This window comes from Penicillium angulare (genome assembly GCF_028827245.1).
Source record: "Penicillium angulare strain IBT 27051 chromosome Unknown utg000007l_segment0_segment0, whole genome shotgun sequence".
In the NCBI taxonomy this organism is placed as follows: Eukaryota; Fungi; Ascomycota; class Eurotiomycetes; order Eurotiales; family Aspergillaceae; genus Penicillium; species Penicillium angulare.
This window is the reverse complement of record NW_026623166.1, coordinates 3,013,730-3,032,262: the sequence shown is the minus strand read 5'-3', so window position 1 is coordinate 3,032,262 and position 18,533 is coordinate 3,013,730. Positions and strand designations below refer to the sequence as shown.

Below are 18,533 nucleotides of genomic sequence, written 5' to 3'. Positions count from 1 at the left end.
AAGGAAAACAACGACAATGATCAACCCCGAGAAAAGAAAGCACCAAAAGAGACAAAAAGAGACAAAAGAGTTTAAAAAAAAAAAAAAAAGAAAATAATAATAATAATATGGAAATGATCACGAACGATCAAACTCCAAGAGGTTTATTATTTTAATTTCTAATTTTTTTTTATTTTTTTTTCTCTTTTTCGTCGATGGCGTTTTGCCCTGGTTTGGGGGGTGGAAGAGAGAGATGATGGAAAAAGGTCCAAGTCGCAAGTAAAATTCTAAAAATCCACGGTTAATCCCCAGATCAGATGAATGGACCAGGACGATCCCCGAATAAGCAAGTTGTCCGGAAATCTGGGATTGGCATACAATGACAGGGACGAATTATAACCTCGGAGATTGGGGGAATTGGGGGGCGTAAAGGTAGATTCGGCCACGATCACCTTTGCACGGGTGTACACGCATAACGCGGACAATACGAATCAGGATTGGACGTTGGAAGGCAAAAAAAAAGGGGCAAAGAGGGCAAAGAGAGTAAAGAGGGGGGCAAGGGAGAGGAGAGAAGGGACGTAAAGCAACAAGTTCAAGCCTCGAGATCAACTAGTCGATGATCTGATAGAATGGAGAAATGTCGTGATCGCGAATTCTGGTTCGTCCGCTGCGCCTCCTCACCGCTCGCGAGTTACAGACATACGAGGACTGGGAAAAGGTTGGGTCGAGATGGAAATGATCAGTATTATATGGGGAAGACAAAATGCGGAGAAAAAAAGGGATATAAAATGATCAAGAAGTATAAAAAAAAATTAGCACTCGTTATGACCACTTCAGTTTTAAGCAATGGGTCCCTGATCACTTGTCACGATTAATCAGAACATCTGGGCACAACAGTACATCCTCAGTACATCCTCAGTACCAGACTGAACCAGACTCAAACAACTCCACTTCCGTGTGTGAGAAATGTGATGGGGCCGCGGGACAATTTCTGGATCCACTTCCCACTCCGATGACGCGGACTGGATTCTGGCGCTTTGTACCGAAGGTAATTACATGGAAGCTTGGCTCCTTCTCCCATGGGATCCATAAGGGGGGCCGGGATCGAAAGACTCTAGCGCCTCTCTACGCCTGTAGAACTCCCCCCAATTTATGTACAGTACAACTGTGTACTCCATCCCAGACATTGAAGCTAATCAACTCTAGAACCCGTGGACCTATGGTTCCGACCTATGGATCCAGTACAGGTCCCAGGTACGGACAATTCCGTGCTCGACACAATTTCGTGATCGTCGTCCCATTCATACAGCATCTCAGTGTGCTTATCCCTATGACATAGCCCAAGCGATGTCGTGATTTGCATTTTGCATTTTTTTTCTATGTATCCCCGACCCTGGACCGATCCTGACGTTGAGCTATGATCGTGGCTGCATCCTCCACGCTAGTCCCACGCTGTCTTGCCTCGACTCGTTCTTGTCCCAGAATGGTATCTTCGGCCACGCTTCGGTATATCTCTGCAAACCCGCCATATACACTACTTCCAACTCCATCCCATCCACCTTCACGATCAAACGCTTCACCAATTCCGCGCATCTCATCAACCCACCGATACGCCTTAGGACTCATCCCAATGATACCAGACTGAGCTAACGCCGCCGTATGAGGTGAGTACTGCTGTAGATGTTCCAGCAACTCCGGCAAAAGTGATTCCCGCTGGGCAGTGGAGAACGACATGATCGATAATGCCGTCAGACCTTTGGTGAGCGCCGCAAAGGATAACTTCAAGGTGGAAGCTGCTCCAATCCGCTCCGACACTAGCTTTAGATTTAGGACCTCCGCCAGCGGTGCCCAAGTGGAGGGTAGGTCCACTGATCCCGAGAGTACTATGCTAGGTTTCTTCCACTTACCGTCCTCCGTGTTTCGGGACGGCGGGCCTCCAATGATTCCACCATCTAGAAAGTGGCAATGAGTCGAGGCCTCGGTTGACGTGGTCGCATTTGTTATATCCATTACAAATAGTTCGGCCATTTCCTCTGCTAGTCGGCCGGGGGTTGCATTCAGCTCGAGAAAGTACAATGGGCTGCGACTCGGCCGACCGTTCACGTCTTCTAGTGCCTCACGTCTTGTCGCGGTATCCATTTGTTTGCATGAATGCGAAATACGTTCGGCTATGGCTAGGGCATCGCGAGGAGGCACAATCGATAAAATGTAGTCTGCCTCTACCACTAGTTCCTGGTCGGATGGTAAAACCTCGATTTCGGCGGCGGTAATTCGTGCTAAAGTGTGTTCACTACATAGAGTAGGATGGTATCAGTGGGTTTGACTTTTGATTTGGTCTTAATCTTGGTCTTGAATTTGTTTTTTGTTTTTGTTTTGTTTTTGTTTTGTTTTTCGTAGAGCATGAACCTCGGAAGGTCAGGTCATAAAACGTACCTTCTCCCCTCTCCGACCGTGTTCACACGATATCCATGGGCCTTGAGCAACCTCGCCATTCCGAGACCCATGTCTCCGATGGAGAGAATACCAACAGTCACCGCACGCATGGTGTCAAATGTCTTTTGGAAAGATAAATTTTTTCTAAGTCTAAATTCACAATCTCGGAAAGTTTGGAGTCCTTCTAACGATCAAATACTGGTATATCTTATCTCTGTTTACCCTGGCGGGGGCATTTGTCAGCGCTTCGTCTCGCAAAGATAGTAATTAGCCTCAACGGAGTTAAGCTCATAGATCCCGGTCCTCGACTCTTTCAAGCTAGGACATGTCACTACTACTAGTATTTCTGTATGATCTACCTCTCCTCTCAGGTACATACCGGATATAAGTTGCCGGCTTCACTAAATATGCACTGATATCCTCCTTTCCTTTTCAAATATCTACCCCAAGACCCTGACCATCCGCGGTCATTCCGGACATACGTTTAGATCACTCAGGTTAACACCGGAGGACATTTTAGAATATTCAGACAGTGAACTAAGTTAAACAGAGTTAAATTAAACTCCAAGCCCATTAAAATAGTCTCGAAAATACCAAGATGGATCTACGAAGAAAGATACCTAGATAGTACAAGCCTTTACTCATATCCCAACAGACTGTGGAGGTTCCGTCCAAGTACCCCAGACCACACAAAATCGAACCCGGGAATCGGAGCCCCGAGACTCCGAGCCAACGACAAATCCCCAGAATTCAGAATTCAACCTTATCTCAAATGAATTCCTAGGCAATATCAAAGTCTCAACCTAACACTCAATAATCAAGCAAGAAACCAAAAAGTACCATTCCTTCCCGCACAAACAAACAAGCTCGTGGCGCGCGCTAAAGTAAATCAAACCAAAAGTCTTGGCATGACCATCGAACGGACCACTTTCCGCTGGGGGACATGCACAACGCAATGCGTCAATCTGTTAGCATAACCCCCCGCGATGATATGAGCAAATCCTCCGCCCGGAAAATGCACTCAAGTGGTTCCACCATACCACCCGGCACTTCTTCGGTCGGGCGGAGAAGAAGCCAAAGGGTATGTTGCGCTACCGGTGCTGCCGGTTAGACCCGCTGTCGCTGGAGATATCATGATGGTGCCGTGCTGACTGGTCGTCTAGGCGTGTGATATGTGTTATCGGAAGAAGACTAAGTGTGAAGTGGAAGGACCCAATTTAATCTGTGTGCAATGTATTCGCCGTAAAAGCAAATGTGTCTTTCCCTCGCAGCAACAGGAGCAGCAGGCCTCGCCACCCCATGAGGAGCATGAGGAATTACCAAGGTGAGCCCCACAATCTTATATCACAATTTTAAGGCCCCCCTTTTCTGTTTGAAACAACGTTTCATGATTGCCCTTATACTAAGCTGACTTCTTACTAGTGATCAATATGTGCAGTCTTTAAAAAGTCGCTTGGAGAGAGTCGAATCGCTACTTGTGGCAGCTGGCATCTTGCATGAAAGTGATATCAGTTCAAATGCGCTCTCCGAGGATGAGGATGAAGAGCTCACCGATGATTATGAAGGAAGTAGCAAGCGTCCACGATCATCAGGTGAATTGTCAGATATTTCTGCAAACTCGGATTACTGCGAGGCTGCACGCTTTCCGGGGGGTGGCGATATCGCCGATACTCCTATATTCAGAGGACATGAAAATGATGACTCTCGATACTTCGGTATGCATTCCATTTTTTTTTTCCTTTCAGTCTTCTGACTCCCATTAACCAAGTATATCAGGCCGTTGTTGTTCACTATCCATTCTATCCCGAGGTGGAATCGAGTGGATCAAGAGCAAAACAGGCGAAGCCAATTTCTTAAATGTTGTATCGCCTGATTCTGTTGACGACAGTCCCTGGAATCAATGGCGTCCAGATGTCTTTCATGATCTCTTCGCCTCCCAGGTCTATAAACCTCTTCCGCCAAGATCTGAAGTGTTCTCTTTGATAAAGGACTTCTTTCGAACTGCCAATCGTCTATTTCCAATCTATCACGAGGCATCGTTCATGAAAATGGTAGAGTGGCAGTACACGCAGCAGACCTGCGATGATGCTGCGCGATGGGCTAGTATTAACATCGTGATATGTCTAGCTTATGAATTCCGGTTTTCGAACAGCTTGAAACCAGAAAAGGATCGCGAAAGGGCCCGATTATACTTTAAAAATGCCATGTCAGTCTTCACAGAGCTGGCATTACGGCGTACGGATTTGTTGAGTGTGCAGGCTTTGATTAGCATGGTAGGCTCAGTCTTGCATTTTATACCCACCACAATATCCTCTTCTAACAAATCATTTTTATCAAGGGATTCTTTCTTCGTGGTAACTCGGGAACTCAATTTGCACTGCCGTTTATGACAGCAGCGATGCGATCTTGCCAAAGGATGGGACTTCATCGTAATATTGCCAGGCCAGACTTGAGCCCCGTTCAACAAGAGCAAAGGCGACGTGTGTTCTGGGTCGCCTTTACCGTTGATCAAAGGTAATTTTATCCCCATGATAATTCCCACCCAGTTCCACTTGCTGACTTGGCCTCTTCAGTACATGCTTGCGGGCTGGAAATGCCCCCTCCCAACATCCAGATGACTTCGACGTGCCTTTACCAACAGAAATGGATCACGATAAGGACTCGGAAGTGTCGACCAACATTCCATTTTTCCGTCGACTTTGCCGCATGTGTTTAATCAAAAGTCGAATTTATTGCAGACTGTACTCGGCCAAGTCATTACTGAAACCACCTCATGAGATATATCAAACTGTGAAAGAGCTTCATAGTGAACTTGAGGAATGGAGGAAAGACTATCCCTTCGCCGAAGTACCGAACTTGAACACGGGTGAAAAGGACTTCCTCTTTGGCTTTGCGTCTATTGGCCTCCATTTCGTCTACTACAATGCTTTGATCATGATTCACCGAATACCTCTCCTTTTGAATTATTTAATATCAGCCCGTGAGGATGAATCGGACGAGGTAAAGGCTCTCAGCAAAGCACAGGCTTCCAAGTCGGCTCTTATTTGCACAACGGCAGCTCGAGATACACTCAGATTGGTGAATAATATGCCATGGGGAGACATTGCATGGCTCTGGTAAGTTTTGGTTTAACCTGCTTTACTCGAACCATGTACTCATCTAACAATAATTAGGTCCTTATTATACTACGTTTTCCTCGCAGGAGCGACCATATTCTCCACCATCCTCCGTGATACCCACGGCCCAAGTGTCAAAGAAGATCTTCAGTCCCTAAATATGGCCGCAACGTTCTTTGCATCCCTAGCCACAGGCGATGGACCAGCAAATTACGCAGGCTTCATGACCCGCATGAGTGCCACGCTAGAACGCATAGCAAGACTAGCTGTCGACCGAGATGAAAAACGGGCCCGAAGCGCAGAGGACCAAGATGAACAGGAAGAATCCCCTGTATCAAAACGACATGCATCTCGCTTAGCATCAGCGCCCCATCCAAAACCACGCCGTCGGCGCCGCGGGTCGGTGAATCGACCTACAGTAAACTCTAATGCAGATACACATCCACGTCAACCCGCTGCTCCACTCCCTTCAAGTATCGCATCAATCAATGCTCGCTCAAATGTTCCAGATAGCAGTTTCCCAGAAGAAATTGAAGGATTCCCACCCGTCAATTCATTAGGATATGTCGTCCCAATCAGTCCAAACGACTCATCCAACACACAAACACAAAGTCACCGAACCCAAATCCAGCCACAGCCACAATTACAAACATCCAATGCCTCAAATCCATCAGGCCTAGGTCTAAGCGACCTAAACGGAGCAAACATAGCTCTCCTAAACAATATGAGAGCAAACATGAACACCTACCCATCCTGGCAGCTGGCAGAAGACCACTCCAGATCAACAACCTCACCTATGGACAACACCCAAAGCCCCTACTCAGTAGCCAGTAGTGGCGGGCCCGGACCAACCATGTTCCCCGACTCATGGCAAGTCCCACTAACAGCAGACTGGCAATTCGGCGAAGATCTCTGGGCAGGTCTTTTCCGAACGGATACATCGGGTGCCTCTGCTCCGCAAAACAATTCTATGCCTGTGCTAAATGCTGAGTCCTTTTTGAACGGTCCAGATGCCACGACGGAGGCAGAGAGCCAGAGCCAGAATCAGAATCAAAATCAGAATTTTTCTGTGAATGGCAATGGTAGTGCCAACGCCAATGCCAATTATCTAGGATATGGAACTCAGATAATGGGATATAATTTCATGCCGGCGGATGTACTATCGGCTCAGGATCCGGATGGTGATCAGGATCCTCAAGACAACGAATACTCGCAGTCGATGTTTTCGAATCCGTTTTTGGGGATGTTTCCGTGAGGACCTTTGGCTTTGCATACCTGTTGGCTATTTGTCTTGTTCATGGTATATTTTCCACCTTCCTTTATGATGTGATTGAGATTGACATGTGTATCACATTGATTTGTTAGCTGGGTACTTAGGTACCGAATGCACAAGGAACGGTATGATATGATGATAATGGATGCATAGACTGCTCGAAAAGAAACAAATGATCAAAATACCAATTGGGTTTTGATGCTCTAATTGTATATCCCAAGGTCACGGTCTTACCCTACGCTCATCACAAGCAAGCCTATGGTTTCGAACCTTGGAATTGAATGAAGAATTAAGTCATTTCAATAATAAACATCCCTTGAGATAGTAGTAGTAACGCTCACACCCATAATCATCAAATCGGAAAGAAAAAAAATACCCTAACTCCTTCGCTCTCGTTCCATTCCATCACTTGAAGCGTCGCAAAACCCAGAGGTATCAATAATTAATTCGCCCGCACCCAGCACCATCAACTAAAACACAGACCCGGTAAGTTGTTGAACCGCCTTACACCAAACACCATTCCCAAGAGCACCAGCCTCTGCATCATCAAGTCCCTTGCCAAGTATGCTTTGCATATCCTTGTCTGGAAGACCGGACTTATTTCCAGAACCGAAGCCATAAACCTTCGTCGCAAGGACGTCAATGTTGAAGTCCATACCACCAATTCCCTCAGTGGCATCCTTGTTTGTATTAATACATGTGCGGACGGTAAAGTCGACATCTATACGCTTGGCGCCTTTGTTTTGGGTCGCGGCGCCTTTGCGGCTCGGCGTTGATGTTGATGGAATACCATTGCCGAGGAGGGTACAGCGTGCCCGTAGGGAGATGTTGTTCTTGGGATCTGAAAGGGTCAGGCGAGTGACACCGCAGAATTCGAGCATGCGAGCTTCATTTTCGAGACCAAGAGTGCGGTCCCATGCAGTAGAGATGAAGTGGAGGAGTTGTTTGGAAGCAATCTTAGATTGCTGGATAGTAGGGAGATATTGTTGCATGGACTGCAATACCAGAGAAGCGATTGCAGAAGCCGCTTTCTTGCTGGTGAAAGTCAGCTCGAGTGGAAGATTGGTCTTGTCGGCGGCATTGGAGTTGTTTGTAGCGAATGCGCCTGGGTGGAATTTGATTTGTAGTTGTCCTCGGTATGACATGGTCAACATGGGGACACTGGAAGAGTCTGTTCCAGGGGATGCAGAGGTGATAGACCATCCTGTCTGTCGCTCGATCTTGTGGACGGATGCTATTTTTTCAGTTAGATAATGCAATTCACGATAAATTCCGGGTCAGCCAGCCTCACCTTTAAGCTCCCTGATATCACGAGCACTCCAACCTCGGCATTCTTCTTTGACCTTCTCGGCTTCCTGGATCTGAGCCATATATTCTTCGCGAATCTCCGTACCAGCTTCTATTATGTTGGTCTTCTCCTCGGTCTCTCCCTGTAGTTGTTGAAGCTCGCGCTTCTTGGCCTCTATTTCATCCTCAATGTTGGACAGTTTTTGGCGTATTTCTCGCAGCTCATCTTGATCGCAATTCTCCATCTCCTCCACTGATTGCTGTAGATTTGTTGCTACACCTTCGAGTGTTGCGTGCTTTTCTACCAGGGGAGGCACATGAGTGCCCAGGAGTTCCTCGCGCTTAGAAAGCAACTCATCATCGGCCTTCATATCATCTACATGGCGATGAAGACCTTGCATCAGGCCTTCTAAGAGCTTCATGCGCCATTCATACCATGTAGCTTTACTGAGAAATCGCGCATGCGTCTTCACATTACGGAACTGGTTATCCATAATCACACGAATATCTGGCGGGGCTGTGACATATTCGCGGAAGAGAGGTGGATTGTCGGTGTAAGTCTCTGCTTCAATAGATCGGATCACTTGTCGACCTTCAGAAATGTAAGACTTCAATTCACGACATGAGTGTTGATATAGCTCAAGCATAGGAACCGTGCAGAATCCAGCAGCTACGCAATCGTCGAACGTGATCGTTCCTGCCTTCGCCACATTCTCACTCGAAGGTCTGGACAACCGTTTCTTAGCACTTCCGGGCGCAGTGGTATGCCTCCTCTTTGTCGTTGTGAGTTCCATGAAATGGATGTTGGTCATATTTAAAAAGTCTTGAAGCTGAATAGATTCAAAATCAGAGGCTGCCTCGTCCTGGCCTGAAGCATCCTCGTCATTTGGATCAGGCTGTTGAGGATCGGAAGCAATGTGCAAGGCATCAATTCCCTCTTTAAGCGGTGTCGCGCCCGTTTTCGGGGCTCCGCGGGGCTCTTGAGTAGGAGTAGTGCTTCCTTTAAGCGGCGATCCTTTGAATGGTGAAGAACTATGAGCTCTGCGGAGGGGAGATCGAATTGATCGGCGGCTTTTATTCTCATTCATTGTCGGTGCTGGCAACTTCACACCTTTGACCGGGCTGACATCCCTCCCACGAAGCCTCTTGGGGTCAGGGGAGTTTTCTGAATCTTCATCCAGGTCAAGCTCAAGGGGGCGTTTGCCTAAAATGCCTCGAGCTGCACCGACGTGAAGACTTTTTCGGCTGCCGATTTTGTTCTTCTTTGGACTGAGTTTTGAAATCATATCCCTGAGGTTCGAGGTCACATCACCATTTGGAACTTGAGGAGGGGTATGACCATCTTCCCTCAGCTCCTCTTCTTCGCGGTCCCGATCTTCATCTTCCTGCATCTTAAGGGGGTCCTCGAAACGCACCCCGCCACGTTTATGTTCCTGCGGTACGAACTGTGGCGTGCTGTCTCCAAGAGACGGACGTCTGTCCAAAATCTCAGCTACACGAGGAGACCCAAGGCCTTCCTTGTCAATTCCAAGTCCAGAGGAGCGACGGGCTTCGCGAGGCTGCAAAACAATGCGAGGCGTCGATTGTCCCGTGGCCGCATTTTGTTCAAAAATGCTTCGCCGCAAAGAATGCCTTCTATCCGCAGAATGTCTGAGTTCGGGCTGAAACAGCTTTTTCGGAGAGGCACTCCTAAAGCTCACATTGGCAGACGGGGGAGTTTTGGTGGGGGTGGTGGGTTTTTGTTGAGGCGTTAACTGCTTCGAGGGGGTTGATGGCTTTTTAGATGGAGAATTGCTTTTAATTGCAGACCTTGGGGTTCCAGGCGTGCTTGAGGTGGCGATAGAACTCCGGCGCGATGGTCGGGAACGAACGCTTGCAAGACTAGGGCTTCCATTCTCGGATGCTACAGCAGCAACGTGGGTGAGGGGAGATTTGGCGGGAGACTTAGCAGGAGACTTTCGAACGTTGTTTTGGAAAGATGAGCTCCCAAGCTGTCCAGAGTCAGACTCAAGCTCCATTAGTGCTTTGGCTTGGCCCTTGTCCTGGACTTGGAAAGCAGATGGCAGAATGCCACCAACGGCGCCCGTCATCTCCATATCCATGCCTTCATCGGAGTCATTGTCTTGTTCAAAATCCATACGATCCGATTTTGGACTTGATGCGGCCGGCTGTTCAACGGTATGTGCAGTTTGATGAGATCCTCTATTCAAGAGTCCTCCAACAGCCGCAGTGAACTCCATGGTCATTTCCTCGTCCTCATTGTCATCGTCTTCCATTTCGTTTTCGGGTTGAGCGGAGTGACCTTCGGCAATACCTCCAACCATAGTAGTCATTTCCATCGTTTGATCATCATAGCTTGTTTCCTGGCCTAAAGACTTCCTAGGAACAGCACTCTTCCGACGTCCATTGCCTAAAATACGCCCAATAGCATTGGTCACATCCATACTAAGCTCTTCATCTTCATCGCCCATCTCCGAATGTGCTTCAACTTCTGCTGATGCATCCTTTAATGGATTCACGTTTTCTTGATCAAGGCGTGCACTGATATCATCCCAGTCGAAGCTCTGGCCTTTCTTGATCCACGGTTGAAAAGCGCCTGTAATTTCTTCGTCGGCAATCTCCATTGTCATTTCTCCGTTTTCATCGTCGATGGCCTCGGTGCCAGCTTCTTTCGCGGCGAGGCGCAAAGCCTCGTTGAGCTTGGCACTAGAACTGGAGCTAGAAGTTTCATCTGATCGCATAGTTGCAGCAGAGCGTGCTGTCATATCATCTATGCTCATAGCAGTGCTTTCAGCATCGAAGCCATCTTCGGATTCTGATGAATGCGCATCCTCTTCAACTAAACTCTGCGCGCCTGTGTCTTCACTTCCAGAAACAGAGCTTCCACTGAAAGGACTAGAGGACATATCAGTCGGGCCCTCGGCTTCCCCAGAAGATGCAGATTGGCCTCTCATTTGTTCGAGATCCTCCCGGCGAACTGGCGAAAATCCAAAATCGGATTCAGCATCTCTCTCGGGGGAGGAAGAGCCTTCTTTCTGCGGAGATTGCTGTGGTTGCTGGGTATTTGGGGTAGAAGAGGCACGTCTGGTCGAGTTGGCAGCTGACGAGGAAGTTGAATCATCGGGGATCTCGACAACATTCCAAGTGTGCAGTGTAGCCTCCGGGGCAAAGGAAACGCGCCGATTTGCTATAAAATCCATGTTCAGTATATCATGTTATCGATATTCAAAAGATCATACGAACCCATAGATTTCCGTCGTGCCTCTCGCTTCTCTAGAATTGTCTGGCGTTCGCGTTCCTTACGTTCCTTATCATCGCGTTCTTTGGTGGCAGCCATTTCATCGCGAATGGCTGAGGTGGCATTGAACGTGTCGAATGGATTGGTGGTATCATCAGAAGTTGAGGCAGCAGGCTGAGGTGGGGTCGCGAAATCGATAAGAAGCCCTTCCTGGTTTTGGGTACCAGTGTTGCCTTTTTGGCTTGATGCATCGCGAGCTGGGGTACGGCGACGAGTCTCTTCAAAAGTCGGGATTTTGCGCACTGGAGATACTGGGACTGTAGGCTTGAGGATTGATTTCAGAGGGAAAGAGGCTGTTGACTACAAGTTCTGTGAGCGCATGTTCTTCAATTCAAAATCGCGCGCGGAGAAAGTCCGGTTATCACCTACCTGGCGACGGTTACCATTTGAATGCTGTAGAGCATCCAAACCACCAGGACCTAAACTTTTGCTTCGAGACTTCTTGTCCTTGGGCGCTGTTTTGGCGCCGGCAACGAAGGGTGGCACTGCGCCGGTATCTGCTATCGCATTCTCCTTATCCAGTCCAGACGTCATCTTTGATCGCGGTACATGAGCAATGGAACGGCGAGAGCGCACGCGTGTCACCCCGGAATCGGGTCGAGAGGACATGATGGAAGGCACCCGCAAAATTATGGGTGATCACCCGAGCATTGTCTGGGCGAATAGGCGTGGGCGAGGGGCAGATCTTTAAGATGAAGCTTGTCGCATTCCCCTCTTGATAATGCAATCTAAACACGCCGAGGCGCGTGCTTATCACGTGAGTGTAAACAAATCTCGGATTATGTCATCATTTGATTATATAAACTTCAAGCCCTAACCCGCTTAGCGCTAATCCCAAACTGGATTAGCGGCCACACAGAGAATAATCGCACTCCAACCCTTTCGCCATTAGCGAACCTTTCTGATTCTCGACGACGTCTAAACCGCCAATCTCTTCGACACCCGCTTCCTCCGTCGACAGGAAAATACCGCAACCATGGCCACCGAGTTGACCGTCCAGTCTGAGCGCGCTTTCCAGAAGCAGCCTCACATCTTCCTCAACTCCAAGAGCAAGGCTTCTTCCAAGAAGGTTGGCCAGACCCGCCGCTGGTACAAGGAGGTCGGTCTTGGTTTCCGTACCCCCCAGAACGCCATCGATGGCAACTACATCGGTATGCACGACCTACGAATCTTTCTCCCGCGCGAGATCTGCGAATACTTCGGTCTTTTTTGAGGATGAGCATCAGGGAGGCGCAAAATACAGAACATGGTTGAGCCGGGGCTGAGAAAGAGCGCTGTATGGAGGCCGTTGTGCTGTATGGTTTGAAGATGCTACTGCAACTGTTGCTGGACCTTGCGTCAATTTTCACCTGCAACAAAAAACCGCCGCCTCAATTCCCCGCGATTCCTCGAAAAAGACTCAAGATATTTTGAAGACCTGCCAGCCAGTCCGCTACAGGATCAACTGCTAACAATGCCTTACAGACAAGAAGTGCCCATTCACTGGTCTCGTCTCCATCCGTGGCCGTATCCTGACTGGCCGTGTCGTCTCCACCAAGATGCACCGTACCATCGTCATTCGCCGCGAGTACCGTAAGCGACATATCAAACCAACCCATTTCACCCCATAATCAACCTCTTATTAACCTTTTATCTCCAAAATAGTCCACTTCGTGACTAAGTACAACCGGTTCGTGTCCAAAGTTATAACCTCTAGATGAATATTTTGACTGACTTGATACAACAATAACAGTTACGAGAAGCGCCACAAGAACCTCGCTGCCCACGTCTCCCCCGCTTTCCGTGTCGAGGAGGGTGACTGGGTTACCGTTGGCCAGTGCCGTCCCCTTTCCAAGACTGTATGTTCTCAACACGAAAACCCACAATATATCCGTTTGGCGCGAGATATGCGGTCATGAATATATCAACATTCGAAAATCATTGATTTGCACTTCCACGCTCACGGACATTAACCTATCTTGGCTTGATCTGTCTCTAATATGAATTTCACAGGTCCGCTTCAACACCCTCCGTGTTCTGCCCCGCACCGGCAAGGCTGTCAAGTCTTTCAGCAAGTTCTAAGCGTTTGAATAAAACTGGGTGCTCGGAATGGACAATAACGGCGAAGGAAGCGGTTTCAACTGGATAGAGGAAATTTCTTGTGGACGGGGTTCGGGATAGTTTACGAGTTTCCATGTCCCAGATACCTTGCTGAAGAATGTGTATCCACATAAAAAGCAAAAATATTTCATCGATCTTCCTGCCATGGAAACCCGTACGCCAACCTCAGGCAAAAAGGCCGTGGGCTGGGCCTATTCTTGGGACTGCATGTTTAATTTTTCTCCGGAGTTCTGCTCTATTGAAGCTGTGATTTGATACAATGAGAGGTTACGATATTTTCAACCTCTGCATGCTTTGTAGTGTAGACCGAAAGTGTCACTATCACGTCTTTCAAGTTGTTATATTGTGGACCGTAGATCATGAAATGTCCCCTGTACTGGATGTCATTCATGTAAATGGACAGGATACTAGAACTCTCCTTGGGACTCCTCATAATGATGCTAGTCTGACAACAAAGCCTACGGTAGTCGCTGTCACCCTCATTCATGTCATGGAATTGAAGTGAATGGAGTGAATTTAGAGCAATATGGGCTTACCTTTGAACAATAATTAGCACAAACCGGTGCGGTGTATCATCGTCCCTTTACGTCAAACAAAGGCCACCCTTAAACTATCATTTGCAACGCTTTGCATCATTCTGATATACCATAGCAAGGTAAGTGAACTAGACGCTAGCTACTATCAACGCCTTATTAGCTTTCTAGTAACTGCTTATCAAATACCCTAGCATGGCTTATATACGTGGGCCATTCATATCGAGTGCTGACTGCTAGCACGATATTTACGTAGTAGGTTTGAACATTCTCAATTTGCTCTCGGTAAAATAATAGGTTGCATCAAACCCAAATACCACTGGCAGTGTGCCACACCCATAGTCGCCAGTGTACCCAAACTTACGGCAAATAAATCTTAGACCCTAGCCCGCACCCTTTTTTGGCATTTGTTTGCCTTAAATTTGCCAAAGAAAACTTGAACTACGTATGTAGACAACCTTGGAACAAGTAGTACATCCAAGGGTACAGGTGGATAGGTTCACCAGATCCTTGCGCCTAAATGCGATCTAGGTACCTCAGTATGCCTGTGGTCTATACATCTCCTGAAAAATGTTATCTGGCGGTGCTATCTTTTATTTTGATTCTTTGAGTCTGAAGGGGAGGTCAATTTAAGATGGTACTACATAGGAACAAACATTTGTATATATTTCGGGAATTTCCCGGTTTTTCTTTGCCGAAGAAAACGGTAAAATCCAATGGCATCTGAACGGCAGGTCAATAGCTCTGCAAGGAGTTCTAGCACATAGAGATTGAATGCATATATCAAATTGCAAAAGGTGAGAATGCTGAGACGGAGTATAGATAGATGTACATAGTGCATCTGATGTATACGGAACTTGATGATCCTCGTGCTGGCCAATCACGCTAGACCCGATTGGGCCGCCACGACCCAAAGTCAAGCTGCAACGCTCCAGCACTCCCGCCCACCTCTCTTTAACCCTTGGACTTCGACTCTCAACCAACCCCTTATCCTTATCCTTCTTACTATTTACCTGCCATTCGGTGGTTATTCGCCGCTTTGGTCCCTCACTTAGAAGCCGCCGTAGTTCTTGCCCCAGGCTCCCGCGATGGCTCAATGAGCCAACCCCCCCGTCGGCGATATCGGTGATGATCGAGCATCCCCACAGCTCTTACCAATATATTTACTTCTGAAGCCGGTTCTTCAGTTTCTGGTCAAAGACCTCAGCCACATAGAACAGTTCACACGCAATTGATCACCACTGAAGAAGCGGGCACTGGTCCAACCCCCGAGCGCAATGACCGGTTTCGAGAAGTCCGTCAAAGGGGCCACCAAGTTAAAGGTGACTGATGCCGTTCCAACGAACACGATTGCAGCATACATTAACTCTTCTTTGTATATAGCTTGCGGCCCCAAAATCTAAATACGTCGAAACCATCCTTGTCGCGACCCATACTGGCGAGGCGGGCGTCGCCGAAGTCTTTCGCACCCTGCAGCATCGACTCCGAGACTCAGCATGGACGATTGTGTTCAAAGCATTGATCATCGTTCACCTGATGATCCGAGAAGGCCAACCAGATGTTGCGCTCACCTTCCTCTCTGATAACCCGAAGAAGATTGCGCCGAGTAATTTCTCCGAAGGTGAGATCAACAATTGAACCCGAAGGGAAACATGGTGTACTGACTACTGGTGCAGCGCAATCACAGGGACACAATATCAGACGATACGCTGAATATCTTATTACACGCGCAAAGGCGTTCGATGCCACCAAGACGGACTACGTGCGAAGCGGCCCGGGGCGTTTGAAGCGATTAGGGGTGGATAAAGGCCTCCTGCGGGAGACAGAATTCGTACAGAAACAGATCAGGGCGTTACTACGGTGTGATGTGGGTTACATTCGAGATTGAACCTGGGATATCTGGAAACTAACCTGGAACATAGTTGTTGACCGATGAACCCGAGAATGAGATTAGTTTGACTGCTTTTCGTCTTCTCACCCTCGATCTCTTGACTCTATATTCGGTCATGAATGAGGGTACAATCAATGTCTTGGGTATGTGATCTTTTCCTAATCTCCACCCGGCATGATGTCTGACCGCCACCAACAGAGCATTATTTTGAAATGTCAAGACCGGATAGTGAACGCGCCTTGGCAGTATACAAAACATTCACCAAGCAGACAGAGGAAGTAGTTCAGTTTCTCGGTGTTGCAAGGCACTTTCAGTCTGCTACGCGATTAGAAATCCCGAAACTCAAACATGCCTCTACCGACTTAGCCCGCCTCCTCGAGGATGACTTGAATGATCCCGACTTCGATCTTCGCCGAAGAGAATATATGGCTGGAAAAGGAATTCAGAAGGAAGGCCGTGCACCGCCTGCGTCCTCATCTGTTTTTGCTGCCAGTCAATCCAATTCTATGCCAACCCCGATGCCAAACTCGCCCAAGCAGGCCGAGCAGCAGAAGCCGCCACCTTCGGATCTCATTGATTTCTTTGATTCGATCGAGCCTAACCAGCAGCAAGTGGCCCCACAGCCTACCGCGCAATATCAGCAGACAGGTCTCCAACAGGCGCAACAAACAGGCTTCCAGCAGCCCCAGCAGGCATTCTATACTGGACAACCTGGGTACCCACAACAGCAGAATCAACAGGCCCAGATAATGGGGTATAACCAACAGAACTCCTTTGGAGGTGTTCAGCAACAGAACACTGGTAACCCATTTGGCCAACCACCGGCGCAGCTTCTCCAAGCTATGCCGACTGGTGCAGGTTTCGGAGGGTACACACCACAACCACAATCGTATGGATACCAGTCCCAGCTGGCCCCGATTCCTCAGAACGGAGTCGCCTCATATGCTCAGCAACAACAGCCGATGCAGACCCAACAACTTCAACAGCCACCATCCACACCCACCAATCCTTTCCGCCAATCTATGTTAATAAATCAGAATACTGGAGGACCAACTGCCACTGCTCCCACGCAGATAACCCCGCTACAACGGCAGAATACGAATCCATTTGCAAAGCGACTTTCCATGGCAGCGCCTCAGGGGAACTTCGGAGTACCTGAGCAGATCCCTCAAGTACCTCAGATTCCTCAGTCACAGTCGCCACAACCACTCCAACCCCAACGCACTGGCACCAATCCGTTTGCCCGTAGCTCATCAGTCCCACCACCTCAAAACACCGGCTTGCAACCTTTGCAACCAAATCCCACGGGAAGTACGAATCCTTTCCGCCAGAGTCAATTCATTCATCAACAAACCGGGCAAGGGTGGCAAACAAGCGGGCAACATGGTACTATGGGTGGACTAGAACAACTAGAGACCGTGCCCATCTTCCCTCGACCGGGCATGACCTAAACCGGTTGATTGCGTCTGGGAGTTTTGAATCATAACGACGGTTACTTCTCTTCCCCATCCTCCCGATCATCCCTGCATTACATAGCTCTTCATTTTATCTTTTTCTTGTTGTATTCCAAAATTTCCCCAGTCCTCGTCATATTGACCCCCTCCTTGTTCCACATGAGCTCTTGCATTGCCCGACAGTAATTGGTGTACGCGTGGCGCATATTTGCCTCCAAGCCTCTTGATGACTGAAATGCCAGAGCTGACTAATCTCTGTTGCGCAATGGAAGAACCAATTTGAATAGATAGGTACATGATATTCATAATCCAACCGATTCCATCTTAATCTTACGTGATATGTCGTCCTTGCCACGTGCAAACCGTAGAATATTTACCTTGCGCATGTTGTATGTTGTATCGTTGTGGCATTTGATAGTTACATTCGACAGTCCATTCAAATCTCCGATATAAATTTCCAGTTCACAAACTTTGAAGTACAGGGGGAGATCATATACGCTTTTTCGCCGTGATATTCCCAAGTGACCCGCAAACCCCCGTTGAAGTCGGGCGCACCATCACTACTTGGGCATGTAAGGGGCGAATTCCCAATTAGCCACGCGCGATGAAACACAGTAGTTTGAACAGATTCCGATAGTGGGTTGTTCAATTTGATATCTATATGTTTTTCAATTTGTTACTGTTACTTGTATATCCATCTTCGTAGCTCATGGCATCCCGGAGATTCCGCCATCAGTAGGATTTTCCTACCAGTCCTCGAGTCAGGAGTTGTACTTCCAAGGTTAGTGCTAGTATATAGAAGTGGATCCGATCATCCATACTCCAAAGACCAATTGCAATCAGAACTGATCATCTCATTGGGTCTGTGAGTAGCGCATCCACTTCCGCCCGGCGAGTGCTCCTTCGAGGAGTCATCGCCGCTCCGCAGATATTAGCGAGGCGCCACGGATTCCGTATATGTACGGTCTGAAGATCTTAGCCAAGTATTCTTATTCTCCTATGGTCCACTTAGCTTAGACGAGCTGCAGCAGAACCGCACATTTGCAGTTGTAAAGTCCCGAAAGGATTCAGAGATGCCGACAGAGCGGGTATTGCAGGACAGTCGGGATAAGACAGTGTGGGGCGCATCCTACTTGTACTGTACTCAAAAGTACTATAGAGCTACTCCA

General features: G+C 48.1%; 6 protein-coding genes across 6 annotated transcripts; 3 read left to right on the top strand and 3 right to left on the bottom strand.

The window, feature by feature from the left end:
* Positions 1 to 1,356: 1,356 nt before the first annotated feature.
* On the bottom strand, positions 1,357 to 2,522 carry N7478_010385 (Dehydrogenase multihelical; the record flags this gene model as incomplete). Its single annotated transcript, XM_056926599.1, has 2 exons — positions 1,357 to 2,269; positions 2,413 to 2,522. 2 exons carry the CDS (start codon positions 2,520 to 2,522, stop codon positions 1,357 to 1,359), a joined length of 1,023 nt encoding a protein of 340 aa, XP_056775969.1.
* Positions 2,523 to 3,427: 905 nt separating this feature from the next.
* Positions 3,428 to 6,783, top strand: N7478_010384 (transcription factor domain-containing protein; the record flags this gene model as incomplete). The annotated part of the gene is made up of 7 exons (XM_056926598.1): positions 3,428 to 3,493; positions 3,576 to 3,736; positions 3,835 to 4,127; positions 4,189 to 4,685; positions 4,751 to 4,926; positions 4,986 to 5,528; positions 5,586 to 6,783. The coding sequence occupies 7 exons, from the start codon at positions 3,428 to 3,430 to the stop codon at positions 6,781 to 6,783; spliced, it is 2,934 nt and encodes a 977-aa protein (XP_056775968.1).
* Positions 6,784 to 7,271: 488 nt separating this feature from the next.
* On the bottom strand, positions 7,272 to 11,920 carry N7478_010383 (kinetochore-microtubule binding complex subunit SPC105; the record flags this gene model as incomplete). Its single annotated transcript, XM_056926597.1, has 4 exons — positions 7,272 to 8,035; positions 8,093 to 11,275; positions 11,332 to 11,686; positions 11,756 to 11,920. The coding sequence occupies 4 exons, from the start codon at positions 11,918 to 11,920 to the stop codon at positions 7,272 to 7,274; spliced, it is 4,467 nt and encodes a 1,488-aa protein (XP_056775967.1).
* A 442-nt stretch (positions 11,921 to 12,362) lies between these two features.
* N7478_010382 (40S ribosomal protein uS17) lies at positions 12,363 to 13,447 on the top strand (the record flags this gene model as incomplete). The annotated part of the gene is made up of 5 exons (XM_056926596.1): positions 12,363 to 12,537; positions 12,851 to 12,958; positions 13,031 to 13,055; positions 13,119 to 13,224; positions 13,379 to 13,447. The coding sequence occupies 5 exons, from the start codon at positions 12,363 to 12,365 to the stop codon at positions 13,445 to 13,447; spliced, it is 483 nt and encodes a 160-aa protein (XP_056775966.1).
* Positions 13,448 to 15,296: 1,849 nt separating this feature from the next.
* N7478_010381 (ENTH domain protein) lies at positions 15,297 to 17,361 on the top strand (the record flags this gene model as incomplete). The annotated part of the gene is made up of 5 exons (XM_056926595.1): positions 15,297 to 15,341; positions 15,403 to 15,640; positions 15,696 to 15,886; positions 15,942 to 16,053; positions 16,109 to 17,361. 5 exons carry the CDS (start codon positions 15,297 to 15,299, stop codon positions 17,359 to 17,361), a joined length of 1,839 nt encoding a protein of 612 aa, XP_056775965.1.
* Positions 17,362 to 17,427: 66 nt separating this feature from the next.
* On the bottom strand, positions 17,428 to 17,750 carry N7478_010380 (uncharacterized protein; the record flags this gene model as incomplete). Its single annotated transcript, XM_056926594.1, is given in 2 exon segments — positions 17,428 to 17,687; positions 17,699 to 17,750. 2 exon segments carry the CDS (start codon positions 17,748 to 17,750, stop codon positions 17,428 to 17,430), a joined length of 312 nt encoding a protein of 103 aa, XP_056775964.1.
* Between the last annotated feature and the right edge of the window lie 783 nt (positions 17,751 to 18,533).